The sequence below is a fragment of the Pocillopora damicornis genome, chromosome 14, assembly GCF_964200805.1.
Source record: "Pocillopora damicornis chromosome 14, jaPocDami1.2, whole genome shotgun sequence".
In the NCBI taxonomy this organism is placed as follows: Eukaryota; Metazoa; Cnidaria; class Anthozoa; order Scleractinia; family Pocilloporidae; genus Pocillopora; species Pocillopora damicornis.
Genome location: NC_142683.1, coordinates 19,199,766 through 19,222,862, shown reverse-complemented (window position 1 = coordinate 19,222,862; position 23,097 = coordinate 19,199,766). Strand labels below are relative to the sequence as shown.

The window sequence follows — 23,097 nt, the reverse complement described above, 5'->3', positions numbered from 1 at the left end:
AGCTCTTTTTATCGAGCCATAAAATGTCTAGGAGTTCCTCTTTTTCGCAAAGATATAAACGGATGAATATTGAAACAATAGAATTTGGTTAATTAGCTTTTTGGCAGTTTGGAAGGAACCCTAGCGAAACCGAGTTTCAAACTCACTAACAAAATTCTATTGTTTCAATATTCAGGAGATTTTCTCGGCCCACAAGGGAGCTCATACTTTGACACTTGCATACAATACAGAGTTGATCACACCCCTTATCACGAGCTAAAAAATGCAAGCAAACCGAGTTTTCAAACTCTTTAAGAAAATTCTACTGTTTGAATATTCAGATAGGACTTTCTCAGCCTACAAGAGAGTTTTAACTTTTACACGTATATTGTGGGGAATGAACGAAAAGACATTACTTGGTGCAGCGTTTGCGTTAAAAAGGAAAATAAATTGAAACAAATGTAAAAAGGGTTTTTATGATTTGACTTTATTTACATATAAAAACTTTCTTAATATATACCATAAAATCTCTTCGATGAGTAGTTATATCTGTTCTTAACCCCTTGAAAATCTTTTAAAAAAAGCTTAAAATAGTTGCCGAAGTTTTTTATAAATGCTTCCTAAATCAAGTGGACCAGCCGAAAGGAGCCTTTTGTACTTTTATATTAAATTAATCTTTAAAAAATACGTTGAGTGACGTATAAACCCTCTGATAAACGAGATTATAAAGGGAAACGCAAGCAAAAGCCTCCTTCTACATGTCTTTGGTGGATATATTAATTATCTTAAAGTTCACGAAGGTGGTAATATATTCTTTTCAACGCTCGTCAATTAGTATAAAGTCGTATAAAGCCACTTGTGAATTTTGTTGACGTGGCTTCCGCTTTGAATTCAGAGCACACACTGCTAAGAGTCTACAGTACATCTTTCCAATTGAGTCAAGATTAAGTCCACAACTTATGTTTGTAAAATCTATTTATAACTATAGTTTTTTTTTAGGAAGTTATCATGTAAGGTTTGTTAATAATTTGATTGAGTATGGATGATATGGAAGGTAGAGGCAATTTTCAATTGAATGTCGAAAGTAACCGAATGTGATTGCTTGTTTTTCCTTTCCTTCTCTCCGTGATTAGTCCAGAAAACTCACGCCTCTCTCTCTCGCCACAGATGTGTAACTAACACCCATCACGATTTTGTTGTTGGTGTTTTCCCGCCCTTTAGGAAGTTTGGTTGTTTTGACTGAGTTCTCATTGGCTCTTAAAGGTATTTTCCTCTCTTCTGAGTGGCCATTGTGATTACCTTGGATTTTATGTTTTACGACTGACACTCAATCAAAAAGTGCCCTTATCCTTTTCAGCCAAGTAAAGGAGATGTCGCAGTCAATCAACTAGTGAAGATCTTAGCGCTGAGATTTTAGTCTTCGTAACTGGCCTCTCAGAACACCTTTTACGACAATATCAGATGTGACTGTTAAACAAAACCATGTGTAACATCTCGAGTCGAACACAGAGATAAAATATTGTTATCCACGTTTGAAGTAAGAAATGAACTAAAAATTTATGTTAAGTAAAGAAATAGCACGAAGCCACGGCCGTGATAGCTTCTGATTGGCTTCCTACACAATTAAATAAACCAATCAGAGCGTAGACAGACAATGTGGAAGATGCGTTGGATAAAGCGCGGGAAATGGCGCACAACTATCGCAAATACTTATACCTGATTGGCTCTCAACGTTAAAATCCTTCCTATGATTGGCTAAATTTAACTGTAACATCTCTAATAAAGGAATCGTGACCACTACTCTAGAAAGTGACATAGAAACGTTCTAATAGTGAACCCTCAACTATTTGATAATGATATCACCCTTGACACACTGTCGTGCGGCTGGGAGTATTTGCGCAAATAGTTGTTACTAAGCTGACTGCAGGAAGAACGAGGAGAGAGACCAGGCTGTGGTTCATTCTGTCTGATGTCGTTTGCTCGTTTATACAGCTGGGCAGCTTTCTCTGGGGATCCCTGATGGAAACAGGAAAGTTAAGCAACGTTATAAAGGCGGTTACAATACTAAATAAAAAATAAAATACTACATAGCTGCTTGTAACTTTGGGCAAACAAAAGTCTGGCCGGAAAGAGGTTGCATGGGAATTGTATCGGAAACTGGGCTACAGCTAGTCTGTGTATAAAATCCGAGTGCATAACCATTGAAATGAGATTCTTGGCGGGAATGCTTTGAGGTCAGACAGTTCACACATATTTAAGAAAAAAAGCTTTTGAATTACCAGGTCGTAAGACAGCTTGGCAAGGTTCACAAGTGTCTCGGCAACTCGTGGGTGTGATCCACCCAGTGTGTCTTCATAGATGTGTAAAGCTCGCTCATACAGTGGTAATGCTTCTGACTGTCTGTCCTGTTAATCAAATCAGCAACAATTCACAATCATTTGTCGAAGTGAAGGTCAATAATGCTAATTATCCTCTACTTAAACTGACAATTGCTTTAGTATATACCGTGTCGGAAATTAAACACATGACACGTGATTTTGACTCGCGTTTTTCCAGAAGAGTACTAGACAATTGCTCATCAAATCATACGCACAGCGAAAAGCGCATTAAGTAATGCTTTGTTACGCCAGTCACTATCATACCTGAAGACATAACACTACAGCGAGGTTGTTCAAGGCTGTGGCGACGCTTGGATGCGATTTACCGAATGTCTTCTCTCGGATTTCCAAGTCTTGTCTGAAGGGTAAACACAGAAATGGTTAAGGGCAATAACAAATAAACCACTCCTTTGCGGACGTCCTAGTTACTATCTAAAGTGGCTCCATACACCATTAACAACACCAAAAAGAAAAAATTTGGGTGTGTTCTTAAAACTTGGTCAAAAAACGTTACAACAGTGATTTCCTCATGGAGAGGTTAAGTGTTGTTTTTAACGAAGGAGAACTGCAAAAATGCGCCCGTTTTCACACTACAAGACTTAGTTACAAGCGTATAAATGTTTGTATGCTCACCTGTATAACGGCTCCGCTGAAGAATATTTACCCTAACAATAAAAACAAGAGATTTAAATGAAACCGTTTCTCTGTTTCAAGAAACTGTCTGTGAATTAGCGATGAGATCGTAAGAGAGAATATTAGTGTATTAAGCTGGAAAACTGCAACTAAAGACATTAAGATGGAGAGACTTCTTTTGAAGTTATCACAGGTCATTACAGACTAAAGAGAGAACAACAGTCACACCTGCTTTCGGTAAAGAACAGCTAAGTGTTTGATAGTAGATGCTACACTTCCATGATTTGAAGGAAAGGCCTACAAAGGAATAAAACAAGTATGTTAACCTGTCAGTCAAATTCAGCAAATCTATACACTACCAAGGGCAAAGTGCATTGTTCAAGAAAAAACAGCATGACCCGATCGTTTAAAGTTTCAGTATGTTAGTAAAATCTTACCTTTAGCCTTATTTGATAAGCTCTTGAATAGAGAGGCTCCGCCTTTTCATACCTGAAGAAATTCATCGCAAAAGAGTTACACCATGAAAAACCTGGATAGATAATTAATCTTTTAGAAAACATACTATCATCTTGAAGTATGTCTGAACGTTTGGGTGTATCTGTCAACAGTTTCGGAAGAGATTCCGAGTAAATAAACGATCCTTAAAGAAATTACAGGAGGGCAGTCTGAAAAAATTCGGGTTTTGACAGGATTCGAACTCATACCTCCTAGAAATTAGTTGGACGCAACTACCAACTGAACTGAGAAGCAACATGTTGAGGGCGAGGAAAGAAGAAAAAAAGGAAGGATGGACGAGGAACAAAGAGAGTACTACAAAAAAAGGCGTTCATTTAGACGTAAATATCTCTACACACACTTTACCTTTAAAAAATCACGCACGCACAACTTGGTACTTACAACTTTTGATCATTGTACAAGGCTGCCAAGTTATGCAGAGATTGGGCCACATCCGGGTGATCAGGACCAAGAACAGCCTCGCGCATCTCAAGAGAACGCTGGAAAAATGAACTTGCCGCTCTGTCAGATAAAGAGAACAATACACACTCAGCAAAACCAAATTAATAACAAGGGCCACTGAGATTAACGAAAAAATCACAGGCAGCCAATGAGAACTCAAAATCAAAATAGCATAAACTGGACATCTCAAGCGCACAAATACTCTGATTACTAAGAGGTTATTGGTCTTTGTTTTGTATCTGATTGGTTGAGAGGGAGACGCTATTCACACCAATCACAAGGTGAATTAAAGCAAAATCATTGCTTTCACGCATGGCTTTCGACTTTTACTTGCACATTGCATTGTACTTGGAAATTTTACCCAAACAAAAATCTAAACACATTTGTGAAAGCAGAACAAGAAACAGTTCAAATAAAACTTGAAGGGGCTAAGTTTCTAAAAAAAAAAAACCCTTTGGTGTGTACGTCATGGGGGGGGGGGGGAGGGGGGAAGTGTATTGAAAGGTTCTTTGGTTTAATCAACGGAGTTGATAATGTAAATATAACACCATAGAGAAATTCAAAAGCTGGCGTTTCGAGCGCTAGCCCATCGTCAGAGCAAAGAAAACTTACTCATGATTATTTTGAAGGAAGTACAAAACTCCAAGTTCATTGAGCGATCGAGCCAGTTCTGCGCTTGGTGACCCACGAGCGAGTTTTTCCACTTGCAGGGTCTTCTTTTTCAAGTCACTCAAATCAACCTTAAGAGACACAGAAATTCTCAACTCCCTAACATTGCAATGCATATTCTCCAAACTGTTCACCATATATTTCCTAAGATGCTGCCAAGGAGCATTTGTTTAACAATCAAAAGCTTCTTTAGTTGGTGATCATTTCCTTTATTCTCATGACCTTAACGTTTGATCCAGGTGTGCTATTGTAAGGAGAAATTAGATGCGAGTCACTCTTAAGGGTCAAAGGGTAAACCGTGAAGCGAACCATCCAACAGGGGTTCATGTTCTTTTCTGACAACGTTGGATCCCAATCAACTCTTTCACTCCCAGGGAGGGCTATCAAAGAGGAACTACTCCTTAAAATACCAGTGCACTTTCAAGCGGGAAGGTGACGAGAAAAGATAAGAGCAGACTGCTAATCCTATAAGTAAGACAAAGTTTACCTTGTTGAAAGTTAGGTTACAATTCACGTTGGTGCACAGAAGCCAAGTAACCTACATGTCAGGCAGGTGCCCCTGTTTCGATGATACGCTGCAAAAATAGGTATCGGAACGCCACCCATCCCCCTCCACCCTTTAACCCCTCCCTACATCCCTAAACGGAAAGCCATTCTACGCATGAATATTATATTTTGTTACATACTGATGAGTTTGCCTTCTGCTTGATACCCTCTGCCTGTTTACGAAGAGAATCTGCCATAGCATGTCTGTGGGGTTTAAAAAAAGGTTGAAATGCAAACCTGCAGCTCCCTTCGACATCATGTATTATTAAGAACAAAATTTTAAAACTACGACAAAATTCAAAACACTACTCACTTCTCCTGCTTCTTATACAAAATAGCCAAACCTTCTAAATCCTGAAAAAAAGAATGCGGTTCAATCATCGTCTACGTCGCAAATCACAAATCCATGAATCCAGTGAAAAGGAGGTTACCTTAACAAGAGAAGGGTGATCTCTGCCAAGAGCATTTTCCTTGATTTCTACAGCATGTTTGAAGAATGCTTCGGCTGGGCTTTAAAGGAAGTAAAAAATATATACATGAGCATTTCATGTTGTTAAGTCTCCTCTCCACAGTTGTCAATAACTATGTCCGCACCAAACAAACGACTTGTTCGCGAAATAAAATGTAATCAACGAACGGCACAAAACAACCTGAAGGATGAAAACTGACTAATCAAGACAAACTTAAACTTCCTGAGACTCACCACCACCGACATCACTATAAAACCGACCAATCAGGTTTCACGAAACACACCTCAAACAACTCATCACGTGACTAGAATGATGTTTCCGCTCAGGTTATAGAAACGTCAGTCACTATCACCCACCACAGCCCTTTTCAGGACTAGTCTTCCCTCGACGATCAAACTACATGGTCAAAACTTCATGTATAAAGCAAATAAGGAATCTCCTATAAAATTAGAATCATTAATGAATCAAATGTTTGTTACCTGAATTTTCCCCACAGTGCATTCAAATCAGCAAGATGATGCAAAGATTGAGCCACAAGCGGGTGGTCTGGGTCGAGCACCGTCTCTCGGATTTCCAAGGCTCGTTGCAGCAATGGAGCAGCCTGGAAATAATTCAGTGACACATTAAAAATAGCATTCTCCTCCTCCTTCTTCATGACCGTTCCTCAGGATGTCATGTTACGATCTCCTAATCTCCTGATCGAGCGTTACACAGCGTAGGAGAGTACGTCACGGTTTGCACATCTTAAAAATTCAGCTCTGATTTTACAATTTCATAATTTGGAATCTGCGTTTATCTTCTTCATACATAACCATCCTCATTCTCTTTCACCTTTACGTTACTTATTTAGTCTTTGTCTTCAAAATTCAAGAAAAAAAGTATTATTTCAACGACATCGTCTACTCAAACCAAATCTTTTGGAGCAAATCGCTGAAGATGGCTGAAAATATACTGAAACACTTTTTCGACTGGGCGTCTTAAAGCCAAAACCAAAGAAATGACAATGGCCAATCAGACAGAGAAGAAAATTAAAGGCACCAATCAGAAATCGAAGAAAAAACAAGCAAGAAAAGCGCGGGAAAGCAAGAGTGACCGTGAGGTGATTGAATTTAGTTCCGCATCTGATTGGTTAAAAGAGTGGAGCGAATTTTATGGACCAATCACAGTGCGTTTTGAAGCAAAACCAACGCAACCCTGAATTACTTTCGACAGTCAATTTAAGATCACTCTACACACTTAATATTTCACGTTATCATAATTGACAAGTCTTACTGGTAATCATAAACCAACCTGACTGAGAAGCCCCAAGCATTTCAGAAACAGACCAACGACCTCAAATATTTCAGCAGTTTCCTCCGTCAGTTCGCTCTCTGTGGAAACCAGCGAAAAAATCAAATCACCCCATTAAAGGACACAATTTAACTAATTCTTTCTCAACAACAGTCGACGTGTCATTCACTCACCATTTTCCACATGTTTTATCACATCCACGTATTTCTTCCCAAGCGACGTCTGATCAATTCCCAAGTATTCCCAGTAACTTATCAGCTCAGATATGCGGCCCCTAGGGATGAAAAACAGTAAACAAATCACGATATATGTACGGGAAATTATCAGAATTCCGTCTAAACGCTTCTCTTCTCCGCTCCACAAAAACTATATAAAGTGTGGTTAATCATCTGTAGTAAACCGTTACCCTTTAGGAGTAACTGGCCTCTAATTTCTCCATTAAGTATCATCCTTGAATCAAATGTAAAGCGCATGAAAATAAAGGAAATGATCACCAATTTTAAAAAGCTACCGATTGTCAAACAAATTCTCCTTATAAATATCATTAGAAATGTAAAGAGAACAGTCTGGAGAATATTAATACAAATATTAGGGTGTAAAGGGTAAAATTTAGCTTCACAGTATTATACTCTTTCAATCAATTTTTTTACGTTCTAGTTCTGAGAAAACAGGCAATGTCCTAACGACTTCTTTTTTTCTCTCACTCCCCCCCCCCCCCCCCCCCAGAGGACTTAGTTGAAACCTCTTCTCTTTCCTACTCGCCCACTAACATTCTATCAATGAAAATACAGGCTGGTGAAAGGCAACGTGAAACCTCGAAGACATACCTTTCAAAAAACACTTTAAAGACAATTGGGTTCAAAAGACATTCTGTCAGCTTTTCTTTCTTGCAAGATTTCTTCAAACTCCAGAGTAATTCGTCAGTCAACCTCCAGCATATATGGTTAACACTGAGTAGAAACACACATTAGCTATTTAATGGTTAACGTTAAATTCCCCGGAGAATCTATTAGGAAATACTCTCATTAAGTTTCTGAAATCAGACAGGATTGTCCGATATCAGATGCAAGTGTTCACATAAAAGTCTAACATCGGAGACAAGTGTCTGAAATCCAACAGAAGTGAACAATTTCACTAGATACTGGTGTTCGATTTGGATTTTCGGATTATTTTCGACATTCATCCGGAAATTTCTCAAGTGGAACCATGAAAGATGTCATACCTTAGCTTTTCCTCGAAGAATTTTATAAAAGATTCCTGCGATTCCTCCATCTCTTGCGAGTTGTCTTCAAATGAAAACGTTTCATTTACAGCTCTTATTACCTGAAAATAACACAGATAATGATTATTACCACGAGTAAGGCCATAAATGCTGAGCATACCTCAACAAAAGGAGTGACTAACTTCTTTCTTTGAAAGCCTGCAACAAACTTTTAATTAGAGCTGTGCGATGCTCGTGTGATACGAGCTGCAAGTGTTTGAGAAGTCTGTAAAGGGTCCTTAACAAAACTTTTTGCTATAATCAGCTTAAAATGCACAGAATTGGCCCCACTTGTCGTAAGCCTACCAAAGCCTTTTTTTATTCCATTACTTGCCTGTTTGTTTGAAAAGGTCAAAAGGCCCATTCTTGTCACGACAATACAGCTATGATGCAAGGTTTGACTCAGTAATAACCACTCCGTCCATTTTATTGGTATAATCTTCAATAACTCACACTCACTGATCCCATTACGAGCCAAAAGGATATGAAGAAATACCTGGATAGGAAAATAAGATATTCTTTAAAACCCAGGCAGTAAATATCATTCAGGTTAACCCTATTTACTCTTTCCATAACATTTTTGAAAACACGGATGGGAAGAATAATTTCTGATCAATCAAAAGTCATTTAACCCTTTACACCCTAACATCAGTATGCATATTCTCCATACTGTTCTCTATACGTTCGCTAAGGAGCTGACAAGGAGAATTTGTTTAACAATCAAGAGCAACTTTAGTTGGTGATCATTTCCTTCATTCTGGTGACCTACATTAACCCTTAAATTAGATGTTAGTTATTTTGGGGTCAAAGTGTTTTGGCAGTCACATAGTAGTTAACAAGTACTGCTTTTCACACATTGCAGGAACATGTTGCTGCAACATTTTGCTTGGAATCAAAAGGAACATTTTCCCCTTCACGTTAAATTAGAATGCTTACTCTTCATATTGGGAGCAACTACACAGTACAAGGCAGGGCCACTGAGGTCCACCTTGTCGTCATGCTTGAAGAATGAGGCAGAACACAACAGGATGTATTGTGATTCAATGAGGTATATTCTTAGTTTTAAACTGTTCTCTATACCTTTCCGAGGTGCTAACCAGGAAAATTTGTTTAACAATCAAAACCTTCTCCAGAGAAATTAGATGCTGGTCACTCTAAAGCATTCAAAGGGTTAACAAACACGTTAAGTTGTGTTTGCATATGTATTCTCCAACCTAAATATTCACTCACCCTTCTCAGCTTCCATTCAAACAAAATATGACTGAATTGTTTCTTAATGCGGCTCAAAATATGACACAAAAGGTCCACAGTGTTCTACAAAAGAGAATATAAAACAAGCTGCTACATTCAAAAATTTCTACATGGCGGCTTAAAGAAAGAAGATACATGGCGGCTTAAAGAAAGAAGAGGTTTGGCTAAGCAAAATCATCATCCATTTTTAAGCCTCTACCAAAGCAAGAGAATTATAGCACTCCCATATAGTTCCCTAATACTCTACGATCACACTAAAAGTTCTTTCATTCTCAACTAATGTATAAGGAATAAGAAATTAATGTGGTACACCAATTTTGTAGGAGAACCTTCCAATAAGCTAGGAATGGGGCAGGGGCAGGGGCAGGGGCAGGGGCAGGGGGCAGGGGGCAGGGGGCAGGGGGCAGGGGGCAGGGGGCAGGGGGCAGGGGGCAGGGGGCAGGGGGCAGGGGGCAGGGGGCAGGGGGCAGGGGGCAGGGGGCAGGGGGCAGGGGGTTGACTGAGGTTCTTTGCAACAGGAGAGCTTACAAGCTGACAAAAACGTTTGATGCTTGCGTGACAGCTGTCTCCTTTGCAGCCATTGCTTGGTCAACCCAACTAAGGGAAGGAAAATGTTGTGTGACAGGGAGAATAGGGTGACATCAAACCTATGAAATTTGCTTTGCTCAGTGACATGTAACAAGTGATATTGTTAGGTGCTGAACTAATTTATCCAATTCCAGTCATGCGATAACATCACTTCAGGTACAAACATGCAAGATATCATAAATCAATAAATAAATTGTTTGTAGCATTGATGAGTTCAATTGAGATCATGAGAAAATTGTGAATCCTTGGGGAGTAAGGGGGACAGGATGGGGTGAGTCTAGAAATTTTCAACATGGCAAAACTACACTGCAGTTCAAGCAACAACAATCAGAACAAGTTCAGTACCATAGGAACATGTTGATTATTGGGTTAACATACAAACCTTTTGGGATAAACAATCTGCAAAGTGGTCAAACAGAGCTTTTCTATCTTCACAACTAGAAGATACAATGAATAATTTTGAGCATTATACTTTTGTCTTTCACCCTGACAGAATCATCTAGCAGAGATAAAACCAAAAAAAAAAACAACAACAAAAAAAAAAACATAGAACTGTGAATCATGTTTTGTTTTCTCCATGGTGAATTTAAAGTCACAAACTTTTCTTGAAGCTACTCTAAATTAACACTATTGTAAGGAGTTTACATGTTATTGTACCAACATACACTGCAATAATCAAATAAGGAAAGTGCTTGTGATTGTTACTTACGCAGCCATCTCTGCAGCCAGTAGAGTTAGAAATCTTGGATTGAATTTGTCTTCAGAAGGGGAATTATAAAGCATTCTGCTGACCTGTTGAAAATGATATTGATAATGATAGTCAGAAAGATAATAGCAATAATAGCAATTATAATAATAATAATAATAATAATAATAATAATAATAATAATAACAACAGTAATAATAATACTGATAATGACAAAGAAACGCTGTGAGGAGAGTCAGTGAGGAGAGTCCCCTGCAATGAAAGGAACGCTGATTTTGGCATCAAGACAACAGAGGGAGCAATTTGATTTGGAAATTTTAGATTTTATCAGATATTGAACAATTATTAAGCATAGTTTTAACTTAATTTCTAGCCATAGATTATCTGACTGAAAAATTTTTATCATAAATATTAGTATTACTATATTTTTAATGGTTATTATTTTAATCATTGCTATTATTACTATTGTGTAGTGATTTTGGTGATTTTTTTACCAAATTAACTCCTTAATCCCTAAGAGCGACTAACATCAAATATCACCTCTGAATCACATGTTCAGGTCGTGAGAATAATGGAAATGATCACCAATAAAAGAAGCTTTCAATTAGAAAACAAATTCTCCTTGTCAGCACTTTAGGAAATGTAGAAAGAGCTGTATGGAGAATATGCATACTGAAGATCAATGCAGAATTGAAGAGTTACTATTGTTAGTACTAGTATTAAAACATCTAATAAAATTCCTATTATTCAAAAAATGACAATGAAAATGATAATGAAATGATAATTACAATGACACTGATGTTTAAAGAAAAGGATTATGATAACAAAATTGATGTAGCCATCATGGTAGACCAAAATTAGTTAAAACCTGACAAAACATCCCCAAAGTGGAAAAAAATGCCACTGTTTCGACCAATACTAATGCGTTTTCCTACCTGTTCTTGAGGTATATTCACTGCAAGCTTGTTTAAAGAAGAAGCAAGCAATTCAACACTGCCTTTGAAATCCAAAGGCTGAAGTTCCAGTGATGACCATGGCCTACAGTCAAAACAATCAACTATCAAGAAACACTCTCAGACAGATTTATAAGGGATCATGTAAACATGCTCTTTTTTCTTCTCAACACCCTTAAAAAAGTATTGATATTGTAAGAAAAAAAATACATTCTGTCAACTTCTGAGAGTGTAATGAGGGTTAAAGGGTTTTTTCCTCTTAATTAGAACAACAAACTGACCTCCATGCTAAAGGACAAGTGCTTTCTGTGACGGATAAAATAACTCTTGCACCAACAGGCAAAGGATCCAACAACCACTTCATATGATTAGGTGCACCCTGATGAAGCATAAAATGACAAAGTGGTTTTAAAACTCTTTACAAAATAACTAAAGCATCATCAACTATTTTAAGCCTCCTACCTTTCAATCTTCAATTTATCCATATCAATACAAATTATCTGGCCAGCTCTTCCACATATTACACTGGAAGCAATCTTTGATAACTGACATGCTATTGTTTAAAGTGAGGTCCTATACTAGCTGTAATTGGTCAATTACAGTGGCAAGTTTTCAAATACCTAATTGATGCCACTGATCAAGAACAGTGTGTAAGGTTAATGACCAAAACTTGTAGTTTAACCCTTTACACCCAAACCTCAGTATCCATATTCTCCATCCTCTTCTCTACAAATGCCCCTTGTTACTGACAAGAAGAATTCACCACACAATTTCTTGGTTTGGCAATCATTTCCTGTATTCTCAGGACTGTAATGAGTGATTCAGCAGTAATAAAGTAAGGAGAAATTAGATACTGGTCACTCTTGGGGTTTTAAGGGTTAAGGCCTCACTTGAGACAGTAATTTAACATCCAACAACCTACTGAAGAAAAGCATGCAATGCTAACACACAAATATTTTCATACTTGTAGTTTATCAGCTGAATCAATTACTATGGTGATACCACCATGGACTTTGGATGCAGCTCTCTCCAGCCACCGTGGAAACTCCTCTTCCAAGTGACCTGGGTCACATGGCACTGCACGTGATGATGCCAACTGCTTCATCAACTAAGATGTTTATAGAAAAAAAAACTATTACAAAATTATTGTAAAGCAAAAGAAGAGCTAATTGTGAGATGTTTCCTTAAAATTTTTCAAAGTAAGTTTCGAATTCATTCAGAATAATAAAAAGCAGTTTTCCTGAAAGCATAGTCTTTGCAATAACCATGACACCATTACTTAACCCTTTATCTCTTGAGATCTGATTGTTAATTCTCCCCTCTAGCTGCTGCATATTTCTGAGTAAATTGGTTGCAAGAATTTGGTGTTACAGTAGATCAAGATGAAAAATTCTACCTGATAAGACTAAGAATTCTCATTACCTGTTTGCTATGTAATAAATGGATGTTATTGGGAGAAGTTGCATGTTGATCACTGCTGGGAGTTTAAGGGTTAAGATGCAATGATGATGACGATGGTAATGATGCCACTTTGTTTGAGAACAAATTTCAAAAAACTTTTGGATGCCAAATAAATGGTTTGCAAGAAATCCACCACACTTACACACAGAAAACAAAATTTATTTTGGTATGCCACAAAATATCAAGTGATCATGCACTTCACCACACTTTACCTGCAGAGTAAACCTTCGTATCATCAGAATTGAATTAGCACTGGATGATGAAGATGATCCAACAAAGTGATAAAGCACCAGCCGTCCAGACAAACTGCTTTGTTGCAGAGCTATCCTGAATGAATGAAAACGAAGAAACTGTTTAAACATTGTCACTCCACTAATTACTACATTCACATCACGGTGACTACAGAGAGGAAACCAATGAACTCTCTGGGGCAACTTGAATGGAAAAGAGGATGTGTGTATAAAGATTAAAACCAAAGAATTGAAGGAAATTACTTCATTCCAAAAAACAGTCAATAGAGACCACCAAGTTGATACAAACATACAGTAAACTTCTCTTCAGGTCCTTTTGCAATTAGAATGCATGAATCTAAATATTAGAAACTTTTATTCATGTATTTCACAAAATTGCATAACACCAAACCCCTGGGAGAGCATATTCTATAAAAAACCCTTTGAACTCTTACAGTGACTAACATCTAATTTCTCCTTACAATATCATCCCTGAATCACACATCAAGGTCAGGAGAATAAAGGAAATGATCATCAACTAAAGCCTGGTCATGCTTCTTCCTATTTAAACTACAGCTTTGCATAAAATAGAATGGCTGACTGATTGTAACACAAAGTTACCTACCACTTTGCTAAGAGAAGTGATTTTCCAAACCCAGCATCACCTTTTACAAGCATTGGAGCTTTGAGTCCTGCGCTGGACACATGTTCATTGAGGTCACTATAGAACTGGCAGTAATAATTATAATGTCATAAATTATGACAGATACTATTGCTATGAAATGAGTGTAATTAATGAAGGAGTAATTCACACTGTAACTAGTAAAATTTACCGCCTGTAGTAGCTCTTACTTTCCATCTAAAATTGCTTGGAATTCTTGAACATTCAACTTGTAAAAGGATTTCTTCTTTTACTTATCATGCTTTAAATTAGGGAGAACGATGCCCACATGTATGCGATGGATAATGTTTTGCTGCTGTATGAAAGAGTCACCTATCAATTACTTCTACAAGTAAAGGAGTTGACACTTCTTCTGCTGAGCCATGGAAATTTATTTGTAGTGACAGAGTATTTGGATTTCACATCAGTTAGCTGACTGGTGGGGTGGGAATTTCTTTTAAGTTGAAGCTTGATACTTACAAGTACATGTACCAAACCTCAACATACTTTACTGAGCCCCATTTCACAGGAGCATTCTGCAGCAGCCTTCAATGTTTCAACTTGCTCCCAGTCCTCTGCCATATCCCAAGAAGAACCATCAAGGAAGTGAGCATCAACAGGTGATGAATGGTCATCAAATAAGCCAAGTTCCTGAGGGAAAGAAGAAATATTGAGGCAAAGCTTTTATCAAAGAAAATCCTCTGTATGCAGGGATAGGGTCTGTAACTAAGGCCAACCAGTTATCACAGGAGCACTTTAAGGAATTTTTCAAAAGCATAAGTTGCCATTGCCAGTGTTGACATTAAAATATGTAATAGAATTGAATGATCTGAAAAGAGTAGGCAGCTGAATAACAGAGCAACAAGCCCATCTAGAGTGGGTCTGGGGGTCTGCCCCCAGATAAATGTGAAATTTGAAAATCTCTAAGAAATAATTTCCAGCATTCTGGGAGATAATTGAGTACCATTTTTAGCCAAGCAATAACTTAAGAATCAGTTAAAATGTTGTTTTGGTCTTTGATCACAAACCTTCTCCTAGGACAGAATTACATCAGAGGGGTATAAAATTAGTTGCAACATTGACTCATTTTGGAAGCAGTACAAACAAAGCAAATGAAAAGCATAGGGAGACTTTTTGTTCAGTGTTTTATGTCCTTTGTTTCTATGTTTACCTCACCTTTGCTAAGAATTTCTTAAGTTCCCTGTATGCAAGTTCTGCTCCTTTTTCTGACGTCTTGTAATTGTCAAACAGCTACAATAATAAAAATTGCAACAATATCATGATTAAATAGAGGTGACAAGGTTTCATAGAAAAGAAATTATAGAAAACCTGAAAGAAGGTGTTTATTAAACACATCAGATGACTCATTACTGTAAACATTTTCAGTGGAACTGAATTCACCTGAGTAACCATAATTTCTAATTACAGTACCTTCATATCATCTGTTTTTCTGATTTCTGTCTTCAACTGCTCTGCCAGAAAAATACTTTCATCTTTAAGAGATGGATCACTGAAGAAAATTTACACAGAAAAATAATCACAAAGAAAACGTGACACAATTTTAGAGCTACATCATTCTAGATGTTACAACTCAAATTTTTCTGTTTGTTTATAGCATTCATTTCACATAATTGTAGCATGTTCAAATACATTCATATACAGTTTGGGTTAACCATGTATTTCACAATAAAAAAGGATTCTTTTTTTACTTAAGACACATGGTTTTCACATTGTATAGAAGACAATCTGTTCAGTCAGAATTTCCATTCATCAGCCTTCAGACATGACACAAGTTCGGGAGTACATCCACGAATTTTGATAGAGGAAGGAAGGGGGGGTTGTTCCAGAGGTATGTCTTCCAGACCAACCCATAACCACCCCCGATCCCAACTTCATATGTGGTTACCAACTCCCTTCTCCTCCCCCCCCCCCCCCATCCACACCCTTCTACTGTATCCCCTACTGTGGTCAGTCCAGCACAGTACCAGGTGCCTGCGTCTCTCACATATCTTCAACAGGTGAGTCAAACATATTTCACTTACTTATCCCAGTCTGGGTCTTTGAAACAGAAGATAGGATGGCATTTGCCAGGGTTACTCAAGTGCGCTTGGTGAAATTCTTCATACGTAAAACTGAGAAAACAAAATGCAAGCTGATTAAATTCTTGTTTGAGTTCAAAACCAGAGGAGAATGTCAGCCATTAACCCCTTAACTCCCAAGATCTGATTGTTAATTCTCCCCACTAGCTGCTACACATTTCCTTGTAAATTAGTTGCAAGAATTTGGTGTTAGATCAAGAAAACAAATTCTACCAGATACATTTGAATACTCTCATTACCAGTTTGCTAAATAGTGGACATATATTGTAGGGAGAAGTTACATGTGAATCACTTCTGGGTTAAGCGAGTCATTTCTTAAACAAGAAGAAATAATAAAAATTTATGCAGCTCATGAGGACTGCAGTACACAAACAAATTCCAAACATGGGAAAAGGGGACTAATTTATGGTACCCTCACTTCTATTTCTACCTTTTCTGAGGGGTTAAAAATGAATAAGAAGACCCAATTGAAAAACTCATGGTTCAGGTTTAGGACTTAAAACACAACCATGGAACAATTAAGGAAGGCATCTAAATTCCCAAGATGAACTGAATCTCAGACCTTTGAATCCATGCTTTGACAATTTTCAACCATTGAGCTTCAGAGAACACTGAGGTGAGTTGAGAAATTGCTATAATTTTAACCCTTTCACTCCCTTAAGTGACCAAGGTAGAATTTCTCCTTTCAACATTGATACAATTTCGAGAAGACAAGTGATGAGAATAGAGAAAAGGAATTATTTGTTGATCAAAAACCAACTTCTTGTAGCTGACATCATAAGAATTGTGTAGCAAATAGTAAGGAGAATTACTAATGAGATCTTGAAAACAAAAGGGTTAATAAGCAACAATAGCCCTGCATACAGCTAAGATGAGAAATGTTGAAAGCCTCATGTGAAAAGATAGAATTATTACGACGGCAAATTTTGAGCTTGATACTGCAATGACAAACCTGTTTGATTTTCCACCCAAAAATGCAATGAACACCTTACTCTCCTTTATTTGCTTTCTTCTCATCTGGACCATTGCCGTTATATCCTTTAAAAGAAAACATTCAATAACTTCCTCTAAATATCACAGTACTCAATTATTTTCAAAGTAATTTAGAAAGACATCAAGAGAATTCATTGGGTTACAGATGATTTCTTGACTTTGTTAACCTATATTCACAGTGTTAGTAGTTAATGCTCTAACAGTAGTTATTGAATTAAAAATAATATGATCAAAGATAGTATCTGAGCAAAAGCACATCTTCCCCTCCCCTAACCCAATAACAGTCACCTGATAATGAGTTAGGTTTAATTTTGGTTAAGCTTTCACAGATTGATCCAACAATTTCTCATTGTTATTACTATTAATGACAGAAATAGTACCTCTTCATTTAAGTCTTCCTCTGTGTCTTCAAAATGGACAACTGCCAGGAACTTTCCATGACTTTCACAAAGCCACTCGAGCCTGGGAATATATAACTGTAAAAAAAAATTAAATCATTCATAAGTCTGTAAACCTATCCCCTCTGATTTTTGTTTACATGTCTTGCTCCTTATTCATGGTAAGATAGGCTTTAACCTGTAAGGTCACACTGGAGAATCCTGAGAATTTAACATCAGTATGCACATTCCTCATACTGTTCTGTTAAGATATATTTCCTTAGGTGCTGAAAAGGAGAATTTGTTTAAAATCAAGGGGTTATTTAGTTGGTGATTTAATTTATTTCCTTTACCCTTTTGGCATTAATGTTTGTTCCAGGGGTGATACTGAAAGTAGTCACTTTTTCACTGTTAGGAGGTCAAAGTGTCAGAAAAAGAAAGCACATTTTTTGGCAAATGTACCAAGTGCACTTACCTGCTTGAAAAGATCAACTTCCTGTTGCATGCCACTTGGTGCAGATATGTACATTTTGATTGTTTGCTGCTGGACTGGAGCTTGGAGACTTAATGATGCAAGCTGCAGAACTGAGGGCACTACTGCATTCCAGTCATCTGAATTGAAATTTAATCAAGGTGAAAAGTTCCATAAGACTAAGAGTTGTCTTGTTCTTGAAAGATAAGTGATCTGGAGGGTTAAAGGTTAGTGAACTACACTACAGATTTAGTGATATTAGTCCTCAGTTCAATGCATTTGCAAGACACTAGACAAGACAGGATAATTTGTTTTTCATTAGAGATAGCCACACCCTGTATTCTCTTGACCTTAAAGAATGTTTGATTCAGGGCTTAACCTGTTAGAAGAAATTTGAACCTGGTCACTCTTAGGGGTTAAAGGGTTCCTTGATATCATACCTCTACTGATGTTGGTAAAAGGTCCTTCTTTCTCCAATGGACTGTGAAAGAATTCAGGTCCCCGAAAAGATGTCACATGTGTTAAACTATCAATGCTTGGGTCACTCTCCAGTGATGACGCCCACCAGTCTGTGGCCATGTTGCCTACAACTTCTGACCTGTTTTCATCTCGTGACCACACTGATAGACACTGCTGAAACTGAAGCTCAAGGTCACGCTTTGCTTGCAGTACATCTTGTATTTCACGTTCTCTGGATTCCCTGAAGATCTTGAACTGTCGCTGAACTTTGTCCCTTTCTAACAAAGACCATATTAAGCATTCATTGTTAACATTTTACAAATCTCTACATTTCTATGCTTACAGCAATCAATAAGCAGTCTGGCTGGCTACACCTATCATTCTGCATGCTTAAATTTAGAATTGTCTTTGCTGCTGAAATTGTTTTTTTCACCATCGCTTGGTTTTAACTTTGGTTTAGACATGCATCAGTCATTTTTGTCAGCTCTCCCTTACACCCAATCATTTTCCAAACCCAACAGTGTGTGATGGAAGATATTCAATAAATATCTCACTCCCTGTTCTCTTCCAGGCTATGAATTACAGATCATTGTTTTTTTCACTTTCAATTTATTGTCTAAACACCTCATGCTTTGTTGGACCAGAAAGATTTCACAGTATCTCATTTGCGAAATCTTCCCAATTTGTTCTTTTTGGCACACAGTCAAGTTTGGTAAATTATTTGCATGTTTACATTAACAACTTAAAATGTTTCTCATTTTGAAGTCTTCAAGTCACAATCATTTACGTAACCCTTTAAAACCTAACATCAGTATTCATATTCTCTATACTGTTCTCCACACACCTCCAAAGACGCTGACATGGAGAGTTTCTTCAACAATCACGAACATAGTGTGTGTTTAAGGAGTGATATTGTAAGGAGAAATTATATGTACATACCAGCCACTCTAAGCCATCAAAGGATTAATGCAAAAACTGACAGACTGTAATCAATATGTTCACTGACAGATTTTTAAATCTTGGTCAAAATCTGTTGCATTAAATTACAATTGTCCCACACTATTTTTGAGCCAAAAAAAAAAACAACTCTCGAGCCACAATTGAGCTTAAATCAGAACTTGATCATGCACACTGCCATTGGATTAAGTAAACAATGTTTATTCTAGCCTTGCTAATAAAACTAACACTGTTAATTTATTATTTTAACACTCAGATGTTAATCTCATGACTAACATGGTGACAACATCATTAAGGGCCACCACTACTCTAGAGTTGTACTCAATTCCAACATAAACCAGAGACACGACATCTACATAACATACACCTCTGCTGTACCATAGAAATGGTTTCTAATGACAAATATTTCAAAAAGTAATTTAGGCCTGTCCGCTGTCAGAATATTCCTATAAGAAATATACACAAAGACTTGATCATTTCCTTTGCGTCATCAAAGAAATATCTCCCAAAGGAGATGGTTGGATGGAATTAAAATGACAAATTATGAGATGCCACCAAAAATGCTGCTGATCTTAAGATCCTGAATCATTTGATGGTTGGGTTGCTCTAAAAAAGGCTGTGCAGACCTGCATTGAGCAATATATCACAAATTACAAATCTAATGTAACTCTGAATCACATCAAAGTTACTTGGACTGAATTCCGTGACCACATGAGCCTTAAATTGATTAATCATCCACCAGATTGTGAACGCTGATATATCTTGATAAGTCTGTACATTTCTGTGGCTGTTTCAACTATTCAAACACTTTTATTTGTAAGCCTTCTTAACAAGATTATTATAATTGTCATCTTCATAGACACAGCCGCAAACACAAAACATTTCCTGAGGCAAATTGCCCACATACTGGGGAGATGATCACGAAAAGAGACAATAACAATGTCTGAACAAGAAATGGAAATTCTTCTGATGCACTTAAGAAGCTACTAACAGTATCTAGAAGTTTCTAATTAACTCAAAGAATTAGATTAACAAACAAAAGAAAAAGTTCTTAAACTACTAGTATATTGGAATGGTATCCCAAAAACATTGTGCTTTAAAACCATTTGTAGAGGAGATAAATCAGTATAACTTATTAGACATTTTGGTGTGTAGTATTGTTGAGCATTTTTACTTGTTGTTTGTATTTTAATGAGCCCTATGGGCTCATCAAATTACAAAAAAACTTGTAAGACTTGTAAAAAAACTTCTGACTGTTTTTTTATTCTGCTAAGTCTTTCAACTAATTTCTCAGAGGGTAGGAAAAACAAAGCAAGAAGCAATTAGTGTGCACAGCCAACTGGTTAAACAGGTTTTTTTACAGCACAAAATAACCAAGTGACCAAATAACCATTCAATATCACAAGATATCTGTACTCTATTCGCAGGTTATTTGTATGCTACTTTGTGCAGTCAGATAATAAAAGGGGAAGCTGGATCTTGAAGATCTAAAAACTTCAGGGACTGAGTGTAGGAAATAAGGTGTGATTAATGCAAATTAACTACAAGAAGCACAAAAGGTGTGAGACATGGGTTATGTAAAGTTACAATGCAAGCATCCTGGTCAAAAAAGAAAAAAAAACAGTTTGTGTTAACATTAAACATTTTTCCTCATATAATTCTCTAGAAAACCTACTGTCAAAACTGCAGCTGATTCTGGCCAGTTTGTCATTTTTTGTTTTTTGTTCCAATAAATTGTGGAAATACAAAATCAGAAACTGATAGAAGGTCTGCTGACAAAGTTTATAAACTTCTGTGGTCTGATATGTACATTCCCACAAGATAAAAACCCAATACTGCTGCCTGATATGGGCACTGCTGCTTACCTTTAGACGGACATTTTCCCCATGGAAGTAAGCATAGATTTTACGCATTTCTAGATTTTGCGCATGGCTACCCCTGAAATGATCTGTATTCTTAGGTCAAGCAACATTGAATTCACCAAACACTGAGTAATGATCGCAAACCCAAAGGAAAACCTGAGAGTAATTATATTACTTAACTTCCTCAATATCCGCCACAAGCATTAAAAAAAAAATCAGGGACATTATCATGAACGGAAATGTTGTGGAAAATGCTCGAGTCATCAAATTAACTATCAATAGAAAGTTTCAAGTTCTTGGTTAGCCAAGTGATGGTCAACGATCAAGGACAAAGAATTTGTCGCGATTCACAATTAGTAACTTGAACTGCAGACCTTAATCTTGGGCACGTATGTCCCTTGTCTCGCTCACAGTAACTACGACAAAATCAATTATAACACAAAATGCCAACATAAATCTAAGTATTTGAATATTTTGTATGTGTGCTCGATCACGATTCAACCAGTTAATTCATAGATTCCTTGACAAGCTCGTAAGCGGATGTAAACACAGCTGCACGATGGTAAAGTAAGACAAATCCGAATTGGAGCACATACAGAGTTTTTTCTTACCTTTCTCAAATGCTGCTGCTCTCTGAAGCGCTTGATCCCTTCCTTCCAATGCCATAGCCCTTTCGTTCTTTAACTTTAAACAAGTGGCTTGTAAAGCTTTAATCTCGCCACGAAGCCGCTGGTTATCGCTATGCAATTTCTCCTTCCGAACTTCAAGTTCGGCAATTTCTGTTGCTTTATTCTGTCGGTAAATTTCAAGTTCTTTACGGAGTTCATCAGCTTCTCTTTCTAGCTCCACAGAAAAAGCAGAGCGGAGACTAAAGCTTTTTATTACTGGTTTTGCCTTTGTGCTTCTCCGACTCTTTTTCTTGCCAATCGAACCACTTGGTTTAAGTGATGTAGTTTTTCGTCCAGGCGGACATTCGATGGGAATATTCTTGGTCACCATGGAATCTCCTTCACTAAATTCGTCGTCTACGATCACTTTTTTCGTAATAGAACTTCCAGAACCCATAACTAATTGTCACTGACCTCTCTTTGGAGTGTTAACTACATCAGATTCAAGAAACTTTCATTGACGAGTTATATGGAGCCATGTTGTAAGTAGAACTCGTTATTTCTGTGTGGTCGCCTGGACGTAACACGCAACCCACAATTTCAAATCCCCATAGGTCGTGAAGTTGCAACTTCCTCCAAAGGAAATCCGTTTGATAACATAACTTTGTAAGAATTTATGGCAATATCCTCACTTTGCATAAACTAACTACTACAAAGATCAATTCCTCCAGTGAAATACCCCCAGACACAATCCCAACAGAACGTTTGTTTTGCCTCGCAATCAACAGGGTGGAACCACTGATCACCCAATCGCTGTGCTGTAACGCATCTCTGGCGGTAGAGCTTGAAATAAGCCGCCATCCTGTGTCTGACTGCTGCTGTCATTCTTTTATTGTTTGATTTGACCATAATTGCATTCGATCATTTCCGGAATTTCAAAGTAGGGGATATGAAAACTTCTACTAGTTAACTATTGCTTAATCTTTATGTTACGTAACATAACAGTTCGCACGAATCCCTTTGCAGAATGAATTTTTTATAAATCAATAAATCTAGAGCCTCAACGAGCTAAAATATGTTGAAAGTCCAGCGGCAGTATGTAATTCTACTGTTAAGAGAATTTTGATTCAGATAAGTAAGAGCTGATGGGGTTGGGTTAGGGGGGAGGGGAGGGAGGGGAGGGAGGGCAGATTTCTCAGCCCCTTCTCTGGATCTGACACTGAATCCCTATACACCA

The 23,097-nt window shown here is 37.4% G+C and overlaps 1 protein-coding gene across 1 annotated transcript; it reads right to left on the bottom strand.

Annotated features, from left to right (window-relative positions):
- Positions 1-450: 450 nt before the first annotated feature.
- Positions 451-22,751, bottom strand: LOC113681978 (nephrocystin-3). Its single transcript, XM_089194790.1, has 34 exons — positions 21,864-22,751; positions 18,415-18,711; positions 17,978-18,114; positions 17,506-17,601; positions 17,085-17,170; positions 16,076-16,165; positions 15,465-15,543; positions 15,210-15,284; positions 14,541-14,684; positions 13,998-14,101; positions 13,355-13,469; positions 12,646-12,789; positions 11,963-12,060; positions 11,664-11,766; positions 10,732-10,814; positions 10,405-10,459; positions 9,414-9,497; positions 8,518-8,679; positions 8,145-8,245; positions 7,750-7,872; positions 7,096-7,196; positions 6,923-7,002; positions 6,112-6,233; positions 5,594-5,672; positions 5,476-5,516; positions 5,303-5,366; positions 4,560-4,687; positions 3,888-4,007; positions 3,428-3,479; positions 3,219-3,287; positions 2,991-3,022; positions 2,622-2,715; positions 2,259-2,384; positions 451-1,995 (listed from the first exon to the last, which is right to left on the bottom strand). The coding sequence occupies exons 1-34, from the start codon at positions 22,315-22,317 to the stop codon at positions 1,819-1,821; spliced, it is 3,915 nt and encodes a 1,304-aa protein (XP_089050916.1). The 5' UTR covers positions 22,318-22,751; the 3' UTR covers positions 451-1,818.
- Positions 22,752-23,097: the final 346 nt, after the last annotated feature.

What these genes read in the sequence shown, in the direction of transcription:
- LOC113681978 (XM_089194790.1), bottom strand. Translation starts at nt 22,317, where the DNA reads ATGGGTTCTGGAAGTTCTATTACGAAAAAAGTGATCGTAGACGACGAA. An exon ending in GAAAAACAGATGATATGAAG is followed by an intron (nt 15,285 to 15,464) that starts GTACTGTAATTA and finishes TTATTATTGTAG; the next exon opens with CTGTTTGACAATTACAAGAC. An exon ending in GATAAAACATGTGGAAAATG is followed by an intron (nt 7,003 to 7,095) that starts GTGAGTGAATGA and finishes TGGTTTCCACAG; the next exon opens with AGAGCGAACTGACGGAGGAA.